Source organism: Brienomyrus brachyistius, chromosome 23 (assembly GCF_023856365.1).
Source record: "Brienomyrus brachyistius isolate T26 chromosome 23, BBRACH_0.4, whole genome shotgun sequence".
In the NCBI taxonomy this organism is placed as follows: Eukaryota; Metazoa; Chordata; class Actinopteri; order Osteoglossiformes; family Mormyridae; genus Brienomyrus; species Brienomyrus brachyistius.
The window spans coordinates 3,249,779-3,273,853 of NC_064555.1; the positions used below are offsets into that span (position 1 = coordinate 3,249,779).

The 24,075-nt window shown below is 49.1% G+C and overlaps 1 protein-coding gene across 1 annotated transcript in view; it reads left to right on the top strand.

Moving 5' to 3' along the window:
- Nucleotides 1-24,075, top strand: part of fhod3a (formin homology 2 domain containing 3a) — an 89,365-nt gene that overhangs the window by 53,331 nt on the left and 11,959 nt on the right. Inside the window, 16 exon segments of the mRNA XM_048992499.1 lie at nucleotides 797-891; nucleotides 1,520-1,663; nucleotides 1,780-2,009; nucleotides 2,201-2,239; nucleotides 6,105-6,215; nucleotides 7,198-7,569; nucleotides 9,133-9,252; nucleotides 10,323-10,457; nucleotides 10,611-10,661; nucleotides 14,053-14,103; nucleotides 14,105-14,253; nucleotides 17,143-17,456; nucleotides 17,458-17,524; nucleotides 17,625-18,532; nucleotides 22,255-22,413; nucleotides 23,505-23,687. Of these exon segments, the coding sequence (XP_048848456.1) occupies nucleotides 797-891; nucleotides 1,520-1,663; nucleotides 1,780-2,009; nucleotides 2,201-2,239; nucleotides 6,105-6,215; nucleotides 7,198-7,569; nucleotides 9,133-9,252; nucleotides 10,323-10,457; nucleotides 10,611-10,661; nucleotides 14,053-14,103; nucleotides 14,105-14,253; nucleotides 17,143-17,456; nucleotides 17,458-17,524; nucleotides 17,625-18,532; nucleotides 22,255-22,413; nucleotides 23,505-23,687 (3,128 nt within the window).

Consider the following 24,075-nt stretch of genomic DNA (forward strand, 5'->3'; position numbering starts at 1 on the left):
ACGTATTTAGCAAAGTGGCTGTAGTGGATGAGGGTTCCCTTTATCGGCTGTGACACTCAGATAACCTCACTTATATCCAAAGAATGTATTGCATTGATTACTTGTTTATCTGTAGTCATGCTTCTCTAAAGCTTGATTGAACTATTGGGCTGTATTAACAAGTACTGGGTTGACAGTATATGTATATATATTTTGATTTGGCGAGCTGTGTGTTTTTACAGATCCCACAGCGGATCTGCTTGGCTGGGCTGCCGACAGAGATTTTGTTCTGGCTGCGAACAGCAGTCTGAAAACACTAGAACCATCATCAGCGGCACAACACAGTCGCTTCGGCTTCCCTGTTTCGCTTTCCAACAATAAGCTTGTGGGCGCCTCCTGCTGGTGCGGTTAGGGTAGGGCGACTTGGAAAAGAGCTCTGGCTCTACTCCCGGTTTGAGGGGGTGAAAGGGTGGGAGGAGAACCGAAGGAAGGGGTGATATAAATCAGGAGCCCGCCTGGTCCAGACTGTGGCTACTGGTCGACCTTCAGAACCTGAGCACCCCAGGTCCTCATACAGCAATTATCGCATTTCATCTGGGGGAGGCGCTGATAACGTTTCAACCCCCACACTATGGAAGCTTGGCCAGGCTTAGAAACCGCCACCTCCTGGTGCCACCGTAACCACAGCTGCTAACCGAAGCAGTCTTGAGGGCAGTGAACTTAATGGATGGGGTGGACGGTGGGGCTGGTGGGTGTAGCCTGGCCAGTCTAGGGGGCTGGATCGGGCTGGGATGCTAACTGACTCTCCGCCTCGTAGGGCACAAGTTATGGTCCAACGCGATGGAGATCCTGGACGAAAAGGACGGAGTGGACACGGAGCTGCTGGTTTACGCCATGACCCTGATCAACAAGGTCAGAGATGGGCCCTCGCTGGCAGTATCTACACGGTGGACAGTGCTTTGGGAGGCACAGCCGCCTCACGCCTATAGGTTTGGGGTTCAATCCCCACTCCTGGCGCTGGTGCTATTGTCTTTCCATCTACACCCCTTCCTCCTGCCCTGTGCTTCCTGGGATGGGATCCAACCTCTCTGTTATGTCTCTGTACTGGATTAGTAGTTATGGGAGACGGATAGATAGATGGATGCTTATGTTTATTTTAGAGCAGCGTTTCTCAATCCAATCCTCAGGGACCCCCAGACAGCCCACATTTTTGCTCCCTCCCTGCTCCCATCATACCGGTACCATGTGTTCGGTGCTCTTGACTGCATGATTGTTGGTTCTGGTGGAGTGTCTGGGGGTCCTTGAGAACTGGATTGGGAAACACCAAGTTAGAGTTCATTGTCTCTTTACTGCTACCGTTTTCTGTAAGACACAGCTGTCCCCTCTGCACCAACACCTCCCACAGTGTTTCTGCTGGAAGAGCCTGCATAAGAGCAACCTGGGTGCTGTTGTCATTTAACAGGAACAGGAAGCATGTAGCTGCTACAATTGAGTTCATAGCAAAGCCTTTGAAGGTCGAGCCCCGTGACTCTCATTGCAGACGCTGTCAGGGCTCCCAGATCAGGACTCCTTCTATGACCTGGTGGATGCGCTGGAGGAGCAGGGCATGGAGGCCGTGGCCCGGAGGCACCTGAGCAGGAAGGGGACAGACCGGGATTTGGTGGAGCAGTTCAACATCTACGAGGTCTGCTTCTCCTGCACCCTGCTTCTGCTCTCCCTCATGGGTCGGACCTTGAGGACTAGATTCCTGCTACCTGAGTAAAACCCCATGATTGTAACCAACTGTTACCCATGCATCAGACGACCCTTCGGCATGAAGACGGCGATGACGATTCCCAGCCACCTCCCGCCGGGTGCAAGGATCGTAGGCGGTCCAGCGTGGGCAGCGGCAGCGAGCGGCGAGGCCTGGAGCGGCGGCGCAGCCGGAGGCACTCCCTGGGTCGCAACTCGGCGCCTGCCTCCCCCGGCGGCCCTAATGGTCCGGCCCACCACCCCCTGGCAGGCCAGAGCTCTCAGGACACCAGCGAGAGGTGAGCCGGCAAAGGCTGTGCGGCCCCTGTGTTTATTAGCACGCTAATGGAGCGATAGCACGACTACAGGAAAACAAGTAGCATTTCCTGTCAGGCTAAATCCTGCCCTGTTTCTTCCTGAATCTCGCATCAATTGCCGCATGTCCCATGACTCGTAGTCTTGATGTCGTACGGGTGTCTTTTCGCTTCAGAGTGCCCCGGTGCCACGACACGCTTCACCTTCCCATGATGTAAGTTCAGAGGCCAGGACCTCAACAAGACGTGCACCACGAGTGATGCCACGCTCACTGTATATATGTATATAGGGCCCTCCTTACATTCTAACCGTCCATGGCATTCACGTGCTGTGATGCTTATGGTGCCCCCAAAATTGTCCAATCACAATAAAAGCACCGGCACATGAGCCAATCATGGGGCTACCCCACTGTCCGCATTCTGAAACTGGGAAAGGTAGCAGCTCCAATAGGGTGGAGATGCCCATCACAAGCACACAGCTCAGGACTGCAAAGATAGATTGGAACATGGCCACAGAGGCTCTTGGGAGTTGGGGGAATCGAGAGGGACACTTCAATCACCATGCAGTCTTGTACGGACGATTTCACAGGAAGTACACCATCACGAGCAGAATTCATTGGGACATCCAAACAAGGAAAATGTCTGTCTTTGAATTTAGCTTAAAAAATATAGGAAATATTTTGTTTTCTCGCGTGCTTCAGTCGCACTGGGGTCAGGAATCGCGTACTGCATCAAAGCGGGTGTGTGTGTGTGTGTGTGTTCACATTTGTATTCATATGTGCATGTCTATATCCATGGCATGCCGAGTTAGATCCAAAGGCTTTGTACTAGATGTTGTGTTTTTGCTTGTCTTTTTTCTGTACATCTAATAATAGCCACTAATGAAAAACCATCTACTTCCTGTGTGCTAGATCAACTAATCCAGGTTTGTTTTTGATCAGGTTTGTTTACTGAAGACACATAGATTTCAATCGACACATTTCATCAAGAATGTCAGTGTCACTTGCTTTAATTCACTGAACTAACCGTCCTAAGCAGAGCACAGAAAGCGAGAAATAACACTTCACAAATTAGCCTTGTCTTTCAAAGCAGCTAGCGTGGCACACGGCTAGCTTAGCACACGGTTAGCGTAGCACACGGCTAGCTTAGCACACGGTTAGCTTAGCACATGGCTAGCATAGCACACGGCTAGCGTGGCACACGGCTAGCTTAGCACACGGTTAGCGTAGCACACGGCTAGCTTAGCACACGGTTAACTTAGCACATGGCTAAGCATAGCACACGGCTAGCTTAGCACACAGTTAGCTTAGCACACGGCTAGCATAGCACACAGCTAGCGTAGCACACCTAATAGTGTCAGATCTCTTTACCTCTACAGTAGGAACACATCGGATGATGAATAGTTATGTTGAAGGCCGGTTCTTATACGTATATTACTTTTTGCCACTGAGGGTATCTGAGCAGTAGCACCTTCCTTGCGTTAAACACACATTACATTTATTTTGATGTTCTCATTTTTGTTTTTTAATCTGTGCAAGAGATGTGGAACAAAAAGAACATATTGAACCGAGATCAATGAAAAGGACAAGAACCTGGAGTAATTCAGGGAACGAAAGGTTTTTTTATTTGTTTGTTTAATCAGCCAGTCCACTTATATAAGTGCCAGGTGGGGTATAACATTAAATCTTTAAAGAACACAAAAATGTGTTATTGATCTTAAAGTGATTACACCTTTTGTTTTATATTATGCCGTTCTTGGACAATGGATATACTTAAAGGCCACCAGTAGGAGGCAGACACCCATGGACAATGCTTTTCTTCACCTCAGAATTGTGACCAAATGTGTTTGTCTTTCTTTTCCTTCCAATTTATTAGACCACTTACTAGACTTGGAGACTCAGATGTCTCCTTTAACGAGGAAAATCTCCAAACTTGCCCTGGCGGCTGGAATATTACTTTAATGAGAAAGAATTTGGTTCTGTTGGACCAAAACGTAGGGTGGCTTGTTTCTGGTTTGGAACTGGGAGAATAACTGGTGGAGATTCTTGACATGTGTGGCATGCCCCCCCTGCCAAATTGGCAGATTGGGACCAGGCGTAGACGCTGAGTAAGACCAGGTGTGGACATGGAGGAGGTTGAGCACAATCGTTGAGCTGGCACAGGCTCAGCAGTGGAAGAGGAGAGGGTGAAGACATTGAGTAGACCCAGAACCGAACATCATTTCGGACTAGGGCCGGATATTCTCATAAAGATTATCTGAACCCAGTAATCCATTGTATCAGACCTAGATATTGATATATCCAGGCCTACCCTGCTGAAATAACCAGCTAATGCTAATAGCTGGTTTTAGTTGGCCTAAGATGGGCTAAGATGGTCTTAGATGATCTTAGTTGACTCGCTAAGCCAGCTCGAATGACCATCATAAGCTGGTATGAGCAGCTGAACCATCATGTGAAAACATACCTTCAGCTGGTCGGCTATCATACTGGTCCACCAGCTTAGCTGATCAACCTGTTTTTTCCCGCAGGGTCCTCATTGAGAACAGGTCTAGGCAGGTGTCTTGCTAGGATTTTAAGACCTCAGGGGTCTAGTCCAGAGATCTAATCCATCCAAGAGTGAAAGCATGGTTGCTAAAACATTGGAGTTAAACAAGAAATAATTTTTGGCTCATTTGGATTCATTCGGGACTGGGTCTAGGCATGGTCATAGAGTTGGACCGGGTTTAGTTTTTCAGTAGACCATGTTTGGTCATGGAGTTGGACCAGACTGCTAGTAGGACTGTGCCTAGTCATCAGTGCTAGTCATTGACTATGTGACTACTTTCCTGATCAGCCTAATGTGGCCTTGTTCTACAATGACCTTGTAGAAGAGTTCTGCATCAGAGTTACAGGCAGCGTTGGTGGGCTCATGTGAGTGAAGGCAGGCCAGGTATGTTACCCTCATCTTCTGGCCAAAGTGTTGTTGTTCTTGCCCCGATCCGGTGTTTTAATCACCCTGCCTAATTGATTCCTTGCCTGTTGGCTCCCGCTGATGCCCGGCCAGATTGCCGGTGTACTGAGGCTCCTGGGCATCACTTAGGTGGTTAGTCCCACACATGTAGTAGGGAGGAAGTTCTCACTCACTGTGAAGGAGCTTTTGGATTACTTTCCCGTTAGCTTTACCATTCACCAGGGTAGGAGGGCATTCCCTACATTTGATGGCATTCCCTAAAGGGGGGGGGGGCGGGGTAATAACTGCGGTCAAGAGCAAACGGATAACTGGGTGGGGGAAATCATTAAATGGAGATGTTAACGTTGCGCGTCTGCAGAGCGGCCCCCGGCCCAGCGCCGCCGGATCGCTGGAGCCCGTGTGGCAGGCCAGGTCTGCAGCAGCGGCGAAATTCAGTCACAACCACAGAACAAATTCTCAGAGGCGAAAAAAAAAAATGTGAACATATAAATACCAGAATCTCGGTACAAATCACTCGCACATTGCAGGCATGGAATTGCGCAGCTTAACATAAAAAAAAGGAAAAACGAGAAAAAAGAGGCAGCCCCCATCGCATAGCAGCGGGCAGGAAGCTGCAGTAAATGAAAACAAACCTGGGAGCCTCGTTCAGTGTAAACCGATCCAGCCGCTGCCCCCTCATGGTAGACGCCGGCTTCGCGGGGGGTGGTTTACAAAGCTAGATATGGCATGTGGCGAAGTTGATGTTATATTTCTGGCCATCGCTTCTGGGTAATGAGCCAAAAAGGTTGTTTATATGCATTTGTGGCTTGTTTTTTGCCCCTGTGGTGTCATCTGCCCCACGCCGTTTTGGCATCGGAGGTCCAGTCTGCCTAGTGAGGCCTGTGTGAAGCCTGTACAGCGTTTAAGCGGCTCTCTCCACTACATGGTTCCCCTTTGGCACCAGTTCTCCATCCATCCACGCTGCCCCGTCTCTGCCCTCTCCTTCTCAGCCGGACCCCACCTGCCCCGCTTTGTTTTCATCTCGCCTCTGCATCTCTTCCGTTCTCCTTCTTTTCCCTCCATCTCGCCCCCACCCCCTGGTCCCTTCCGCTCCTCCCTCCCCACCATCCGTCCTTCCCTCGGACCATGCAGAGAGGAGGAATACGAGGAGGAGGTGGAGGAGGGAGAGGATGACCCTCCGGTCACAGAGCCTAATACTGAGGATGAGGAGGATGCAGAATCCTCTACCCTGGGTGCTCCCAGGTACTCTAGGACTTCAGGACACCCCAGAGTGACGAGCCCTCGCCTCCGTTTCACTAACCCTACTTCTCCCCAGATTAGCCTCTGCCTCTGTTGTCTCTGTCCATGTCCTGCACCCCATGCATCAGGTCTGTTTGCACGGGTTTGTCTCTAATCACTGCGACTAACCTCCTCACGCCGTACAAACCCTGCAGCGAAGCAGCGCTTCTGTCAAAATTTAATGGCATTCCCTAAAAGACCTTTTGGGTTGACATGACGTCCTACTATGTCTTCATGGTCAGAGAGCCCATGGACACAGATTTTCTCAGGCTATGTGTGCCCGCATTGGGCCTGCTGCATCCGTGAGTACCTCCAACAGGTGCTGCCGCCTGATCGAGGTGTCGGGGGCGGGCGTCCCTAAGCCACGCGGGCAGCCAGGACCCAGCACGCCTGGGGCAGTGAGTCCGGCCAAGCCCCACTTGGCTCTTCTCCTCACCACCTTTTATATGTTTCTTGTTGTTCCCAATTAATGACCAGCACAGACTCCTGGCCATGTGGTTAGATATGAACCAGAATGTGGTCATTTAATAGTAGGAAGTACTGTTTCTGGTGTTTAATTACACCCCCTTACGCATTTCCTGCCCCTGCTACGATGCACGAATGCACAGGTGAGAGTCCCATTAATGAATGTTAATTAAATACAGAACAGCAGCTACACCAAAAAAAATGAAACAATTCTGGATATAATATCAAAAATAATAATATGGGTGAAAATCTCCTTCCTAATTTCTGATTCTTTTTTCCCCAACCTGTGAATAATATGATCCTTTCCTTGTCGCTGTAAGCTTACAGGATCACAGTCACTGAAGTACGCTTCTATCTAACCCGGTGATGACACCATCCCCCTTAACTGCCTGTCTGTTTCCCATCAGCACCCATAATGCCTCTGTCAGGCGTCATGCACTTTCCTTTCTTCCAGTTGTTCCTTTCATCCTTTTCTCCGCAGCGAGGCCGTCCCAGTGGCTCCATCATTAGACACGGTCAGGGATATTTCTCAGCCAGGTTTGCCCCGTGGGGACGCAGCCGGCTTTGAACCCGTGACTGCTCCCGATCAGGAGGAAGGGACGGCGGTTCGCTCCCCTCCTGACTGGCCTGATTCTGCCCAGCCGTCCATCCTAGCCTCCCTGCTGGCCCAGCGGAAATCTTCCATCAGTGTCCCACCCTTGTCAGAGGCGGTCCCCTCCCTGCGAGGGGCCGTGTCCCCCTCGCCGGAGCGCCTGCCCTACCTCCCACACTCCCCCTTCCATCTCTTCTCTTATGACTTTGAGGAGGAGGAGGTCGCGTCCACTGTGCCCAAGGCTGGACAGATCGCGTGCAGGTAGACAAACTGGATACCTCTCCCTCTCTCCTCCAGTGATAGTGATGTCCAAGCACTGGATGGGATGTCCTCTAACACTAGAACTTCCACTGTGTCCACCAGCACCTTTGACCTGTCCTCTAGCACCTTTAATGTGTCCACCAGCACCTTCGACCTGTCCTCTAGCACCTTTGATGTGTCCACCAGCACCTTTGACATGTCCTCTAGCACCTTTAATGTGTCCACCAGCACCTTTGACCTGTCCTCTAGCACCTTTGATGTGTCCACCAGCACCTTTGACCTGTCCTCTAGCACCTTTGATGTGTCCACCAGCACCTTTGACCTGTCCTCTAGCACCTTTGATGTGTCCACCAGCACGTTTGACCTGTCCTCTAGCACCTTTGATTTGTCCACCAGCACCTTTGACCTGTCCTCTAGCACCTTTGATGTGTCCACCAGCACCTTTGACCTGTCCTCTAGCACCTTTGATGTGTCCACCAGCACCTTTGACCTGTCCTCTAGCACCTTTGATGTGTCCACCAGCACCTTTGACCTGTCCTCTAGCGCCTTTGATGTGTCCACCAGCAGCATGTCCATGAGAATGCTCACTATTCAGTGACCCGGATTGTCCTGAGTTTGAAGTCTTCTGCTCATCTGCCTTTCATTGTGGTGGGGAATAATTCTTCAGTGACGAAAAAAAAAAACAAACAAACCATGAAGCCGTCATCTTTCCGAGGCTTGGTTACCCTTCAAAGTGTTTATAAGAATGTCGCAAATTGAAGAGGAGGCTAGCTGGAGTTTTTTGGTGCCGGGGCTTCTGCTGTTGTCCCTCCGCTGCTCTCGGTACCAACCCCACTGGCATCACTCTAGCAGCGAATGCTACGTCTGTTTCGTCTCACTTTTGTTTGACTTTTAAGCTCCTTTTTTTCTTCCCGACCTTTTCCAGTACAATCGTAAGGGGGGCAAAAGCGGTATCAGCTGGCTGTTCCCAGTCCCTCTCCGTTAGCATCACCGTGAGGCTCTAGCCCTCGTGTTATCAGCCTCGTTTGTCGTTCCCTCCTGTGGGAATGATTCCCCGCGTCTCCCGGGCCATTTACATGCCGCCATGATGTATGTAATGTCAGCTCACGGTTTCTCATGCTCCAGCAAGTGCAGCATAAATTCAGCTTTTCCTTCCGTCGGCTGGGAGTTTCTCAGTCCACTTAACTTCTGCCAGAAGGCTACGAACTTTGATTTGTTTTTTATTCGTGAGAAGGTATGTTTTGAAGCCCACTGTATGGCAGCGGGGAAAAAAAGCAGCTTATTGTGGGGTTGTAGTTTCCACACAACCATTTGTGAGACAGACGGCTGGCAGGATGGACACAGACATCTTTTCAGGTCGATCCTTTTTCCCGTTTAGCCTGATAGTGCCAACTTGTCTCGGTATCAAAATCCCAGGTTTGTGTATTTGACCCCTACAAGCCAAATGGTCCCAAATCCAGTACCAGGCAAAGAACATTTTGATTCTCCATTTTGCCTAATTACTTAATCTCCCCTCCCCCTCTCTTTGTCACTCTCCCTCGCTCCCTCTCTCTCTCCGTCTAGACACCCTGGCGTCAGCGGCCCCTCCCCTTGCAGGTCCTACTCCACGCTCAGCCCTCCCCCCACGCCTACCACCCGCTATGGGACATCAGTGTCTCCATCACTGGAGTCCAACAACGAGAGGTGGGTGTCCCTTTGCCTAACCAGCTTTCTGGTCTCATACTCAGATTGTTGATGACAGGCCACTGGAAATAGCACCATCTGTAGATGATCGATGAAGGAGCCTCGAACCCCTGTATCTGCATAAGCTTCAGATAACCATGTATGAGTGAGCTTTTAATGACTGTATCTGGTAAGCTTCTGATGACTAGCTGGGTGATCTTCGAACGACTGTAGTCAGGCGATCAGATGATTGAAGCTCACTGGCCTCAGGACAAGGTTAAATGTCAAAGCACGGGATGCATTTTCTTCCTGCAGGATCCGTAAAATGCACCCTCAGACCATTTTATTTACTTTCAGCTGAAACCATTGCATTCTGACACGCTGCCCTCAGACGTCTCGCTTCAGGCGAACGTTCACATTGGGGGAAACTCCTCATTAGAGCGACGCCATGAAGGCAGTGAAACATTGACGTTTTTACGATGTACCCCAATTGCCCCAATTTTTGCGGCTCGGTGCGATTATTTTCTTTCCACGCACCCCTAATCCCTCCTCCGGCAGCTCTGCCACCCCCATTAGGGGGTCCCTGACTCTAAGCCGCCATGGTTCTCTCCCGCCGTCGGCCAGGCGCAGAGATGTAACTTTAACACGTTGAACTTCTGACCGGTCTCCCTATTGAAATGTATTCGAGGTGACTTTTGAAAGAGAAACCCCCCTCCCCAGCTATATATATTTATGGCCCTCTGGCTTGGCTTCCAGTGAAGGGTTTTTTTTTCACCACATGGTTACTACAGTGGGAATAAGTGGAAGACCTCGTGTGAATGCAGCCGGCAGGGTGGAGGTTGAGGACTTGGATCCTGAAGGTCATTGGTTCATGCCCCAGAAGGGCATTTGTATTCTAACACTGTAACATTTAACAGACACTGGAACGGCTTTAAGAGAGGAAGCGAGTAATGGGGTAGGATTTTATGATGCTTTTCTTTTGAAAGACCTGATCAGAAAATATAAATAAGGCAATATATGGTGGGTGGTGTTCTTCAAGGGGGTTCGGTGCTAATGTTCTGCCTCTCACCCTCTGCCTCCGATCCACACAGGGCAGTCATGGGGAACCTGCTGTCCTCCTCGTACCGGCAGCACCAGGAGTCCCTGGCCGCCGAGCGTGAGCGCCGGCGGGTGGAGAGGGAGGAACGTTTGCTCCGCATCGAGCGCGAGGAGAGGAACCGCTTCAGGTGGGTTTGGGCCCCCAGAAGAAGCTGCTGGACCTTCTGCCGAACTGGTCCCATAAAACATCCCGTGTTTGCATCTATGTCAGATAAACGCATGAACTGAGTGACTAAATGTGCGGTTTGCTTACTTGACTCCTCCTCACTGTCTCCTTTCAGTCGGGACTTTGCGGACAAAATGGAAGAAGCTAGACATGCGCGGGAGGAGAGGTGAGGAAGACTGCGAGGCTCCACAGAGCAACACACGCATTTGCTCATTCACTTTGTTTGAAATGATGTATAACAGAGACAAGCAGGGTTAACCAGTCCCTGAAGCAATTGGCTGCTAAGGACGTTGCTCAAGGGCCCGATAGTGAAAACACTCTGCTGACTACGGGATTTGAACCTGCAACCTTCTGCAGCCCTCAGCCGTGACAACCGAGGTATTGAAGGGGGCAAACGCATACGCACACATACCTATCAGGACTAAGAGATGCTAAAAGCCTTAAGAGACCTTTGTAACCACTGAACCACAACACAAAAAACAACTTGTACAGTGTGGCAGGAGCACATGGCACAGCATCGCAGAAGCGTGAAACACAGCACAGCAGGTCCACAGTGACCCGGTCTCCAGCGGACGGTCGACAGCAGAGCGGCTATGACCGCACGCCCCCGACTCACCAGTGGATAATTATTTTCAGGTGGAAACTTGCTTTAAAGTCCAAAAGCATTTCCCCCCTCTCTCTCCCTCGAAGAAGAGCAGAACTGAAACCATTTTTCTAGTCATATTTTTAATTTATGGTTTTATTGACCATATTCTTCCGACAGTAAATTATTCATCTTCTTTTGTGTGTTGCGGATTTAGGTGTTCTCATAGTTTTGGGGAAATTATGCTATTCATTTCCCTAAATGTACTTTTTCGTCAGTTCAGTGCCATTGCCCGCTGTCCTGACAGGTGCACTAAAGACCTTCGGAATCTGTGATGTGTTGTTTCGCTTGAGATGAGAAGTTCAGCATTTTACAGGCTTAACCCTTCCCGGAAAAGCGAGACGGTATTTATAGTCCTTGCTTACTTGGCAGTTACATTTTCCCAGTTTTCGTACGTAAAGAAGCTGCCTGTTAAATTTCCTCAGGCAGCTGTGAGGAATTTGATTACGGATGAGTGCATCTGATCAATTTCTGCTGGGGGGGGGGCAGCATTAGCATTAGCTTCGTCCCCCATCGGAAGGTCACTGTAATTTATGGATGTCTGGCATGTTTTTAGCACTGGTGCCATATGGAATCATCGGACCTCAGCTGCTGTGCTAACAAAGTGCCAGATGTTGTTTAGCATGTTTCTGCTCTTAATTGTTATCGCCTCTCTGGGGCAGTATATTATGTGACAGGAAATGATGCAAGCTGGGGGCCCAGGTAGTGTGACGACTAAGCAGGCTGGACGGAGAGCCTGAGGTGCTTGGCCTTCGTTCCGGGTCCCTCTCTTAAGGACCGGCGCCTCACCAACTTTCTCTGCCTCTGACACCCATCTCCCACCTCCTCTCTTTCTAAGGCAGGCTCCCTCACTCGACCGCGCTCTTGGCCTCCCCTGGGTCATCTCTCGGCTCCTCCCAGCTCAGCACCCTCTGTCTCCTCCTCGCTCGCTCCTCACCTTGCCTGCTTCCCCCCTCTGCTGCCTCAGCTGACCTCGGTTCTTACCTCAAACCCGGTCCCATTTCCGTGCCGGTGCATGACCCGTGTTGGCCGGAGTCAGCCAGCCTGTTTGAAGTGTTTACAAATAATCCGGGCCAATTTCATTGGCCATTTGAGACAGATGCTTTCGAGGTTCTGATTAAAAGCACTATGGAAGAAGACTGCTGTGGTGGGGGGGGGGGGGGGGGGGGGGGGGACACAAAGGCCAAAATAATCTCCTCTTGCTCCTACATGAAAGCTAATGCCTCTGTTCTAAAGGAGATATGTTTGTGAGAGAGACCATAAGCCACTATCTGCCCGTCGAACGCATGCCTGATCCTTCCATCTGGTCGACACCTATAATGATGCTAACAGAAATGATACAAAAGTCACACTTTATGATGCTTTATGATGGCCATCAAGTGAGCATGTATATTGTGGTCACGCTAGTATTTTTACTACTTGCCATCTGAGTATTTTTACTACTCGCCATCTGAGTATTTTTACTACGCTGCATCTGAGTATTTTTACTACTCGCCACCCGTGTGTTTTTAGTGCTCGCTATGAGTATTTTTAGTCCTCGCCATCCGATTCTGACCTGTTTTATTTCTTTATCTAAAGGCCATCGGCTTCTATCCAGGCACCGAGCTGCTTTTTGTCCTGCTGATAAAATAGGCAGCAGATGTTTGGATGCCTGGACGCCTCACTGCCCCCGGTGAAATATAGGTGTGGGGGGCCTTGACCGTTCTGTCGGACATTGAGATGTTTAGCAAGCAGGAGACCCCGATGTGTGAATGTGTGAGAGCCTTGGAAGTGATCTGGGTGCCTGAGAGATCTCCATGTGGCACTGAGGCAGGGGGAGCAAATTAGCAGGATGTTTGCCCAGTTCACTTTAAACTGAAAAACATAGATCCAGGGCCCCCCCCCCCCCCCCCAGAGAGATGCCCTCCTCTGGCTGCCTCCCACTTCGCAACAATGTCGATGTTCTGCGTGATGGTAAAGAGAGGAAAGGAAGTCTCGTTCAGTGCATCTGGAGATGATTCATATTTCAGATCGCTTCGTGTCAGGGGCTTACCTGTTGATTACTGACAGATGCCGTTTGCCTTGCTTTGATTCGGAGTCAGTTAATTTCTTAACAAGTGTTACCCGTTCACGTACCGGCCCATTATAATTTATGTAGAAAACGCAGTAGCCTGCAGCCAGGGATTCTGTGTGCGCTGCTCCATGTTTTGTGAGAAATGTGTGTGCGTGTGTTTGTCAGCGCTTGTTTCTGCGCGTATGTGTGTGTTTGTGAGCGCTTGTTTCTGCGCGTATGCGTGTGTTCACCAGTTCCAGTGAAGAGCAGATAAGCCAGCCTCAGACCGCAAAGTCAGCGATAAACTGGTTTCCAGTTTCACTCAAAGTCAATAAAGCCAACTTAGGGTAATGAGCAATGAATACAGAAGTCCCCCCCCCCCCCCATGTCCATTTCTAAATATATAAGACCCGTGGCGAGCTCCCCCCTTCTGGAAGGAGTGCGGGTCTGCTGGTGAGTGCACGTAGAGTTATGCGATAGACACCACATCTTGAAAAGGTTTAGGCTGATTTACCTCTGAAGTCTGACCTTCCTACTGGGAAGCCCAGCAAGCGTTTTTCCTTTTTTTCCTCTCTCTTTCTTTTATTTTCTCTGTCGGTGAAAACTTAGTGTTCAAGAGAAGAGAGAGAAAGCGAAGGGTTTCTGGATGAAGGGAGACAAACAGACAGAGCTGGAGGCACCCGAACTGGGACTGGGACTGGGACTGGGAGTGACTCGGGAGCCATTCTGAGAGATGGCTAAACTCACCTTTTATTTTGCTAACTGAGAAAGTTTGGGGGGGGCGAGCTAACTCCTCCCCTGGAGGAATGCCCCTGTCCAAACCATTCCTCTTGCTCTTCCTGGGTTTGACCCCCCCTGAAAGAACACCTGCCTGCCTGACAGGTACAAGCACGTGGAGCGGATCGCCGCTGAGGAGTACGAGCGTGAGCGGGTGAAGGTGCCCCCCCAGGGGTCGCGGTGAGCTGAACCTGAGCCTGAGCCCGACCCGTGGCGGCGAGACGTCCCGGAGCACCACACCATCATCGACTGAGTCACAGGAAGAGTGTGAGACTCCGCCCACCCCTGGCCTGCCTTCAGAGACAGGTGAGACAAACGGGGTTTCCCGTGAAGTGTGTTTTAGGAGAAAAATAATACAACAGGTATTACAGTGCATCTGTAAGAGCAAGAGAAAAAATGAGCATGTTTCGATCTAGCTGTCAGTTCTCGAGACTTATTCTCCCCGGGTATGAAGCCCCGTATACGTACGATGCATACAAAAGACGTGATGTTTGATGTCCTGTTCGCTACCGCGATGGGCGGTATGGCAGAATGCAGCTGCTTCCTTGGAGTGCATCAATGAACATGTGAAGGTCTCTTTTGCACACTGAGGAAGAGCAGGTAAAGAAGCAGAGTAAAAATCCAGCTACTGGTCACCGCCTCGTGTGCATAGCCAGGAAAGCAGCTGATGAAGCTCGTATTTGGGTAATAGACTGCGTTGGCTAAGCAACCTCTTTCACCTTCTATATGCAGGCATGGCAACATCTGACTTCTGCATGCACTTTCATGGTCGAGGGGTAGAACCAAGAGGGTAGAACTGCAGACAGGGTAGAAATCCCAACTTTGCTTCATGCAAGCATCTTATGAAACGAGCCTGTTCCATGCATCATAGGGCACAAGGCTGGGGTACACCCTGGACAGGATGCCAGTCCATCACAGGGACGCAGTGTCATGCAGTGTTACAGTTTAGACATACCTATTAACCCAGCCGCATGACGTTTCAACTGCAAGAGAAAACCTGAAATTTGTTATCTCAAAGGCCCAATAATCTAACCAGCATGAAGTAACCAGCTTGCTACCTGAGCACTCTAGCGATCCACATGCTAATCTGTTGTATACATTCTCCGAGTCATCGGTTTGTGCACCAGACGGTATCAATTCCAGAGAGAGATGGGCATACTCTCGACAGGACACTAAACGCCTTGTACTCCTGGAATTAGGCTTTGAGCACAGACATGCCAGAGAGATTATTTTAGAGATGTTCTAGCAAGACACTGCCAGTATTTAATTTCCATCATTATCTACATCATCAGTCTACACTCTCCCTCTCTTCCTCTCCATGGTCTCGTAGGACCCCAGTGTTTCATACAGACTTATTAGTAACATATTGCCTGTGATTCTGAATTCTGAACATTAGGAATGAATTCTCTTAACAAAAAGAAGAGGGACTCAGAAAAGCCAAAGCTCATTTCAACCAAGCAGAAAGAGAGTCTGACAGCGTACATGTCCTGATGCTGACCAGGCCTGCTCCCTCAGCCTGCTCTTTGGTGTTTCCTCACCAAAGCTCCTGTGATGTCAGCGTCTTCTGGGAGTCCACAGCTGTAGCGGTGGGGATGGCCATTACATACCCACTCTTGGGAGTTGTATTTACTTATGACAGCAAATGGTGTCCATTGGGAGTCGGGGAACAATGAAGTCTGGTCGTAAACGCAGTGCTCATTGACTCCATAGAAACCTTCTTGAATCCCTATTCTGCAACATGGTTTACTTACCTACGCATATACTGACAAACTCAAGATGGACTGCGATCAAGTGCCTGTTGAGATCATATTGGACCGATTACTTTTTTTTGACTGGCCCGGCTCTTGCACATTGGGTTTAGAAGCAAACAATGATGAAGACGACATCAAGAGATGTGACTCTATAATACTACATTTTCAACTGCGTTGGTCCACGCGTCTTGTTTGTGAACTTCTTCACCTGAGACAGATGAAAAGGTGCTTAAAGGAAGAAATCCCCGCGTACAGGGCAGATGTTTTACGTGCCTGAAATATCAAGGGACTAAGGTTTCAGAGTGAGAGTTTCCAGAACGCAAGACGATGTCACACCCACTGGTATAGCTGAAATCTGCCCGAATGTGTCCACCTGTCTGAATGTGTTCTGCTCCAGCCCTAGCCACAAAAACCCAATGAGAAGCATGAAAGGAATGCAAGAACCTCCTGTGTGAGGTTTCAGCAAAGCCACCAGCAAGATCTATCACGCCTCCACTTCAGAGAATTAAGCCTCTTCTTTGCCTTAGGTGGTGGTGGTTCCTTCTTCTATCCCGTGCCAGAGGTTTTAAGACAGGGTCTATGAAGGCGCAATTGAAGAACATCTTTAGCCTCCGCTTCCCACATTAAACGCATCCACTTCAACCCAGGCTCCTATGATGTACAGCCTTTGTACTCGGTTGATTCAGACACTTGGAAGGGCAGTCCCCATTCTCGGTCTTAAACACATGGACCAGATGAATCTTTACATCTAAAGCCAGATTTATTATGGACTTCACGGCCCCCCCTGCCCCTCACGTGTCACCCATCTGCCAGATGTGAAGGGGGAAGCGCTTACATCACCTAAACCAGACCCTTTGCATCTGAGGTCAGGTCTGTCTGAAATGACTGCAAGATTTAATAATCCGATTTACGAGTGTCAAAGACCTATGAGATTGTGGAGCACTGTGAGCAGAAGGGCTCCAAGAATGTAAACAAACAAAGCGTAGGTGTCACTCCACATTCTCAAGCCCACGACTATTCATTGTTTTCTCAACCATATCATTTTAGTGGCTCGTTGCGTGTGAACATACATATCAAAAAATGTGTTGCCAACCCAGATTTTTGAATTTTGCATTAGATTGGCTAAGACATCGCATCAAAAGGTACTTCTGTTCAAAAAACAGCTCTGACATTGTTGTGGAATGTGGCTTGAATTATATGTAAGAGACAATAAAGTTCTTGAAATAGTCAATCTTCTTCATGAAGTGCACCCAGTGCTCTCCAATCTGATAGCGGTGGTATCCAAGAAATTTACACCGGGAGACAGCTACTGACTTTGTTTCCATGGTGATCAAGGAGTGAAGAAGCTGTCTGTTAGACTTGAAAATAATGGGCTTCTTTGGGTTACCTTGTAAATACCTGTTATAACATTTAATCTTCTACTTGTGCTTTGTTTGCTTTCCAGAAACCGCCGGTGAAGCCGATTCAGTTGCTGAAGGAGAAACTGAAGCCTCATTAGATGTGGAGCCAGAGGTTTCAGCCTCAGGACTCGAGGGTGAGCAGGAACCAGACCAGGAGGAGGAAGAGGAAGACGGTGAGTTCAGATCCAAAGATGGAGATGGGGCAGGTGTTCTGAACGAGGTGAACGAAAGGAGCGGGGAAGCAGATTTGGAGGCTGACCAGGAGGCCTCGCCTGAACATGAGACTGAGGACGGCGCCGTCTTGAGTGAGAAGGAGCGGCAAAATGAGGAGGTGAATGAGAAAGATAACTGCTCGGCCCTCCAGCATCTCCTCTGCCAGCAGCACTTTGGAACGGGAGGAGAAACTCAATAGCAGCCATGAAACAGGTGGGAGGAGGCGTGGAGCTGTCCTACACAGAAATGGTCGTGTTATAACCAAAGTCATGCATAATTAAATGAAGGCATCTTTGTTCCTTCAAACCAGCAGGACAGTGGACACAGGGAATTAAGGACGTGGATGTGAATGAACAGTGCAACACCATCCTCACCAGCAAGCGCTTCATGCTAGACATGCTGTACGCACAGAACAAGAAGCCGCTGGAGAACGATGAAGAGGAGGAAGAAGAGGAGAGCGAGAAGGAGAAGGGCCAGGAGAACGAGGACTCGACCCCGCCTGCACAGTCCAACAGGACGTCCAGCGTGGGGGACAGCTGTCAAGATGAGGACGGGAAGGACATGGGCACTGGGAATGTGGATAACCAGGGCAGCGTCCGGGCCTTCGCAGAGAAGTTTGGAGACCTGGTCAAGGGACTGGTGTCGCCGCCATTGCCGGAAAGTTCTGAGAAGCAACTGACAACAGAGAAGCCTACACTTGCACCCCTGCCGCCCAAAAAGGAGTCAGATTACATCTGGGACCAGCTGATGGCCAGCCCACGGGAGCTCCGAATTAGGGACATGGATTTCACGGATCTCGGTGAGGAGGATGACGAGGACATCTTGGACGTTGGCAGTGTGATGGGATCGGGGAAGGGGCTTCCACCGCCACCCCCACCTCCAACTTTCTCCATCTTGCCACCTCCTCCCCCGCTTTTTGGCTGCCCGCCGCCTCCCTTTCTCCCCGGTATGAGGTTTCCACCTCCGCCACCGTCCTCCACCCCTCCCCCACAGCCCCACCTGGGCTCCCCACAGCTTTCTCGTGGTGAACCTCCGATCTTCCATAAGAAAAAGAAAACCATCCGGCTGTTCTGGAATGAGGTTAGGGCGGCTGACTTCTCATTCCGGAACCATAAGCGCTACCGGGATTCACTGTGGGCCAAAATGGAACCAGTCAAGGTGGACACATCCAAGCTGGAACACCTGTTTGAGACTAAGTCCAAGGAGATGCCTGTCACCAAGGTAACCAAGCGGTGTGCTTCTCCTCAGGTTTAAGGGTGCAAGCTCAGACAATATTTATCAAAGTTCAGATAAGAGATAATCTTTCTCTGGTTGGCAGTTGATTTTTGGTTGTAGTCCTTGCCGGTATAACATGCATCTCATCCGTGAAATAACTATTTTTGCACGATTTTGATGGAGCAGTTGGAGTTTAAGGGTCTGGCTCAAGGGTCAGAGAAGCTGCCTCAAGTAGCTGAGCAAAACCAGAGAGCAGTAGATGTCTACAAACAAAAAAATTATCTGCATGTGTTAATCTTACAGTTTGAACAAAGTGAAACTGTATTCAGCTGTTTCAGGTAGGTTTGTGGTATGAAGTTGTGCCAGAAATAGATTAAAGATTTGGCTTTTCTGCACAGGGTTTCACATATATGTAATTGAACACGGTAGTACAACATATTTACATATATTTTCAGATATATAACCACGTCTACAGACTTGGCAATGGAGTGTGGTAAATTGTGACTGCATACATACATGTTTGGGACAGCTGAAGTGGGCTGGTACGAGTCACACACCAGTCTGGAAGTGAGAAGTTCTACCACGAGGTTTAGTCTCCAGGGACGGCTGCTGCACCACCTGGGATCTTCCGCACCATGTTACGGATTTTCTCTGTCAACCTGCCCAGCATCATACCGGAAACATGTTGCATCGGATGTAGGCCATTGAAGTGCGAAAATGATCGATTTTGATGGATTGCCGTTAAAGTGTCTTTAGCTGGATAATAGGTGCCTCCTGTTTCTGCCGGGGGGGGGGGGGGGGAAGGCTCAGTGGGATTCCTGACACGTTGAGCTGCATACCCTGCAAAGGCTCAGGCCCGAAGTAGGAGGGGCAAACTGGGGGGTGAACCACACAGATTTAGAGGGCCTAATGTTAATTTTGCAGCATAAATCACACAGATGGGTTCTTAATAGTTTCCATTCATTAAAAAAAAAGAATCAGCCCACACCGACACATATACCTCACTCAACATTTCTGTCCCATTTGGTTTATATTGCAGTGCCTGTTGATGTAGCTTTAAATGTATTTTAAATAATGAACATACGGAGTTGACTACATTAGGGTGCAGGCATATTAGCCTGAAGCTAACACAGCACGTTGCCTAAGGATGTGTATTTGTGACCTAGTCTTTGCCAATGAGTGATATACTTATTTTTAATTTCTCTAATTGCATCTATGTAAACCGATAAGTGCAGTTATCTTTGGATGAAACGCAAATGAACAGCCGAATGTACATGTGAACACTTGAGTTTGGTGAAATGACTTGTGGTTTGGGTGGATTCGCTCTGCAAGGCCAGTGAGGCCACATCCTGCCGGTGTGTAGTGCTGACAGTACTTCTCTAACGGGGCGGTGGCTGGTTCCGACTTGCGAGGGAGACTGAGCCCTTGTGTTCTGTGTCGGAATCAGAGCCAGACACCATTCGAGCACCTGTTTGGTGTTGACGTCCCAACCAGGGACAGGCTTGTTATGGGCCGAGGCGCGGATGCCATCCTGGTGTCAGCATGCCAGGGATATCTCCATCATTCTTACCCTCGTTTTTCTCTGCACTTCGCTGTAGCCCAAGTTCCCCTCCCCTTCCTTTTACCTTCAACTTGGAGTTCCTGACATCAGTCACCCCCCCCCCCCCTTCCCAGCTGCCTGCATACAGCTGTAGTCAATTTCCCCCAGTGTACAATCTTACTATACCGAGCTCCAGCCCTGACTAGCTGCTAAACAAGCCCCTCCTTCTCCTTGTCATCCAGAATCCCTTTATGCTAAGCCAGGGAGAAAAATAGCCTTTAGGTGCTTGCGTGCTCCACACAGGAGACATTCTCTGTATTAAGGATTTTTATTTGTATCCCTGAAAGCTGCGTCCTCGATAATTACCAGCATCAAAGGAATTCCTCTCCTCTCCTTCCTGTAGTCGGAGCCGGGAGCAGCCATGACTCTGTCCCGGTTCGGTTGTTTTCAATTCCGGGTGTGTAATAATAGGGAAAATATAATAGTAAACATAACCCCCCCCCCACCCCGGTCGGAAACCTTGTGTGATTTGACCTGTGATCTCACCGGTGAGGACTTTTATTTGTACACATTTGTACCCTAGAAGGGCTAGAAACAGGAGAACAATCTTGTGCGTGGAGGCAGGGAGGCAAACAGAGAAGGCGGACATGAGGCAGTGAGGAAACATTTAACCTAGCAGGACCCACAAAGTAAACTAACAGTTTAGAGTATTTTAATGATGGACAGGACAAAGTAACATTGTAAACTGTGGGCGTAAAAGCTGCCTTTCTGCTGATCTTAGATGCAATCTGAATGATCGAGTTGTAGACGATAAGATGCAGACGGATGCTTGCATTTCATTGGCTGTCTGTGTGACTGTTGTCAGCCACACCCAGTGGTTCCCAGACGTCTTCCTCACCCATCGTTACCCTTGGTAATTATGGTCTACAAGTAAAGTGGACTAGTTTGATCGGATGAGTGGGGGGGATTGAATAGATGTGTGGAATAGCAGCGGGCCCAGATCTGCTGTCCGATCTTCTGTTGAACTGAATGCACGGAGAAGAACATTAAGTAGGATTCAGTCGACACCTGATGACAGCATCACAGATTGCAGATTCAAATGCACTTTCAAGATTTTAGCAAGCTTCCCGAAGTATGCTGGAATCTATCTCTACCTGTCCCACTTCAGATGGCAAAGTGAGGATTCCTTTGTGCCTGCTGTGTACAGCAGATAAAAACAGGGCAAAAGTTAATCGAAAAAAAGGATCCACGCCAATGCGGGCTTGGCCATGTGTTTTCCGTTTATCTGACAGGCCGAGGTGGCGTGTCTTGGTGAATGATCACTCCCTTCTGCTTCCAGCAGAGTTCTTTCTGGTCCAAGTGGACCAGGGGAAAACGAGGGCGAGAGTTACAAAGGTAGATCTTCATGTGGTTTCAGGCCAGCGCAAGAAGCGCCATCATGGGGTGATGTTATCCTGGTTCTGGTAGATTGAGTGGGACCAATATGGAGAACGTTGTCGTGACAGAATTCAGACTGGTTCTGGAAGATTAAGAACGGCCCAGGGAGGGTGCGGGCATATCTGGCAAAGCTCAGCCTGGTTCAGGTAGACTAAGAAGAATCACAATGAAAGTTGGTGGAACAACTGAATGTTGTTCCGGTAGACCAAGAATGAGCAACCTGTGCTTAGGGTTGAAGGGTTGTCCTGCCCTGCCCTGCCCTCCCCTCCTCATCTGGTTCAGGTGAGCGAGACCTTCAGATAAGGATCGTCAAAGACTGTCTCTCTTCTCACCTTTCAAAACACGCCCTGGCAGCGACGGCCTTGGTCTCTGGATGCCTTTGTAATGGTTACCAGACAGGAATGTACGTTCGCTTATCGGCTTGTTCACCCTCTTTTTACTTTTATGCCAGCTCCTCAGACCCTTTATCGTGATATTTTAGCGTGAGCTTCCATGCCATCTGTTTGGAGATAACGGGAGTAGCAGAGGTGTCTGTGAAGTCAGGTCCTACATGACGGCTTTTTCAGTTTCCAGACGCACAAACCTGCAAAAGAGGCTTGACTGCTGGCGTTTTCTTCATGTTATGCTACACTGTGGACCTGCTTGCAGTCTTTAATAGCAGTTTTCCAAGCTCTCTGCAATGCTAGTGTTCATTGAATGCGTGGGGCCCCATGCTCAACTCAACCATTCAGCATTGTTGTTCTTTCATCAGAAAACAGCAGCGGACGGCAAGCGTCAGGAGATTATCGTCTTGGACTCCAAGCGGAGCAACGCCATCAACATCGGGCTGACGGTGCTGCCGCCCCCCCGCACGATAAAGACGGCCATCCTGAGTTTTGATGAATACGCCTTAAACAAAGAGGGAATTGAGGTGGGAGCACTGGGCAGAAAAGGACGATACCGCACATAAATGCTGCGTGCCTGTATGACTTTAAGTACAAGTATATTTATTAAGCTACATTACGCTTAGTACGAACGCATGTTAATTAGAATATCTTTTTTGGTGTGTGTATGATAAACATATACCCAAATTTAGTTTTAACCTCACAGGCTGTCCTTAGCATATCTACCTTCATTGACTAACGCAGGAGACTATTTTTTTTCAACTGACACCTGAATTTCAGACCTCGTTAACCCTTCTTACATTAATATGCTTGGCTGTCTGTGCTTTGCATTGTGGGTATTCTTTCTGCGGGTTTAGTTAGTTTAAACAGAGTTTAAAGAGAAAAGGCCCGGCATCAGTAACCCTAAACCTAACCCTAACCCTAAACCTAACCCTAACCCTAACCCTATTTTCACAACCTGAAATAAATGTTCCTCTTCATAACTGCTGCATCGCCACAGGCGCAAATGATCAACGAAGAAAAATTAATGAACCCCCCGAAGATGGTCCAGAAATACTTTTCCAGTAAAATTCTGCAAATGCATGATTTTTCACTCAAAAATATGTTTCCATGAGTTGGGGCTGGCTTCTGCGGTCTCTGAGCTGGACTGCTATACTCTGGCTGATTAAGTATAATTAATCACTATGGCGATTAAGGGGGGGGGAGTCATTGCGGGCATAGTTTTAAAACCAAAATGTAGACCTTTGATGGATTTCAAATCTGCAATAATGATTTATTCTGAATTTCGCCTGATTTTTTTTTTTTATAACTTAATAAGGGATTCCGTCTGCTTTCGCTGGGAACGCTGGGCCACTCTACCCCAAGGGCTTGGTTTTCCCAGCACAGACATTACATGAGGGTTTCAGGATGAGAAATGCTAAGTTACAAGCGCACTGTACCCATAGATTCCAGCAGGATGCTGGTAGCTTCCCGTTACCCTCTGACCTGCCCTTTACGGATACATGACTAGCAAACCTGTTAGTTATAATATCTTTTCCTCCATGGCGGTTCGGTTTATTGTCTGTCTCTGCTTAATTTCCATCCACCTCTTTGTCATCCCTCCTCCTATTCCATGTAGAAAATCCTGACCATGATCCCCACAGAGGAGGAGAAGCAGAAGATACTGGAGGCACAGCTGGCCAACCCGGACGTCCCCCTGGGCAGCGCTGAGCAGTTCCTCCTCACCCTGTCCTCCATCAGCGAGCTCTCCGCCCGCCTGCAGCTCTGGGCCTTCAAGATGGACTACGAGGTCATGGAGAAGGTCAGGACAAGCCAACCGGAGTATTACATCATGCAGGCACATCTCATTAATCTTCAGATGCTGAGCGTCTAAACCACGTGGATCTGGTCACCTCGCCAAGCGCAGTAGCCGTTGCTTGTTGCCCTTCCTCAAGCGGTCAAAACGGAGATGCCGTGTACTGTCTGAACGTAACAGGAAAACCATGATGGCCTTGCATGTAATGTAAACCTGTGGGAGATGGAGAGCAAATGGTTTCAATAATAAGGGGGTTTCAGAGTCAGGCTGAGGGTTGGACAATGCCTGTGTTATTCACACAAATGGTGTGACCATCTGCTAGCGATTCATATGGCCCTTAGCAAATACCATGTTTGGTTAAAAAGGAGAGACCAAACAGGACTATCTACCTAGG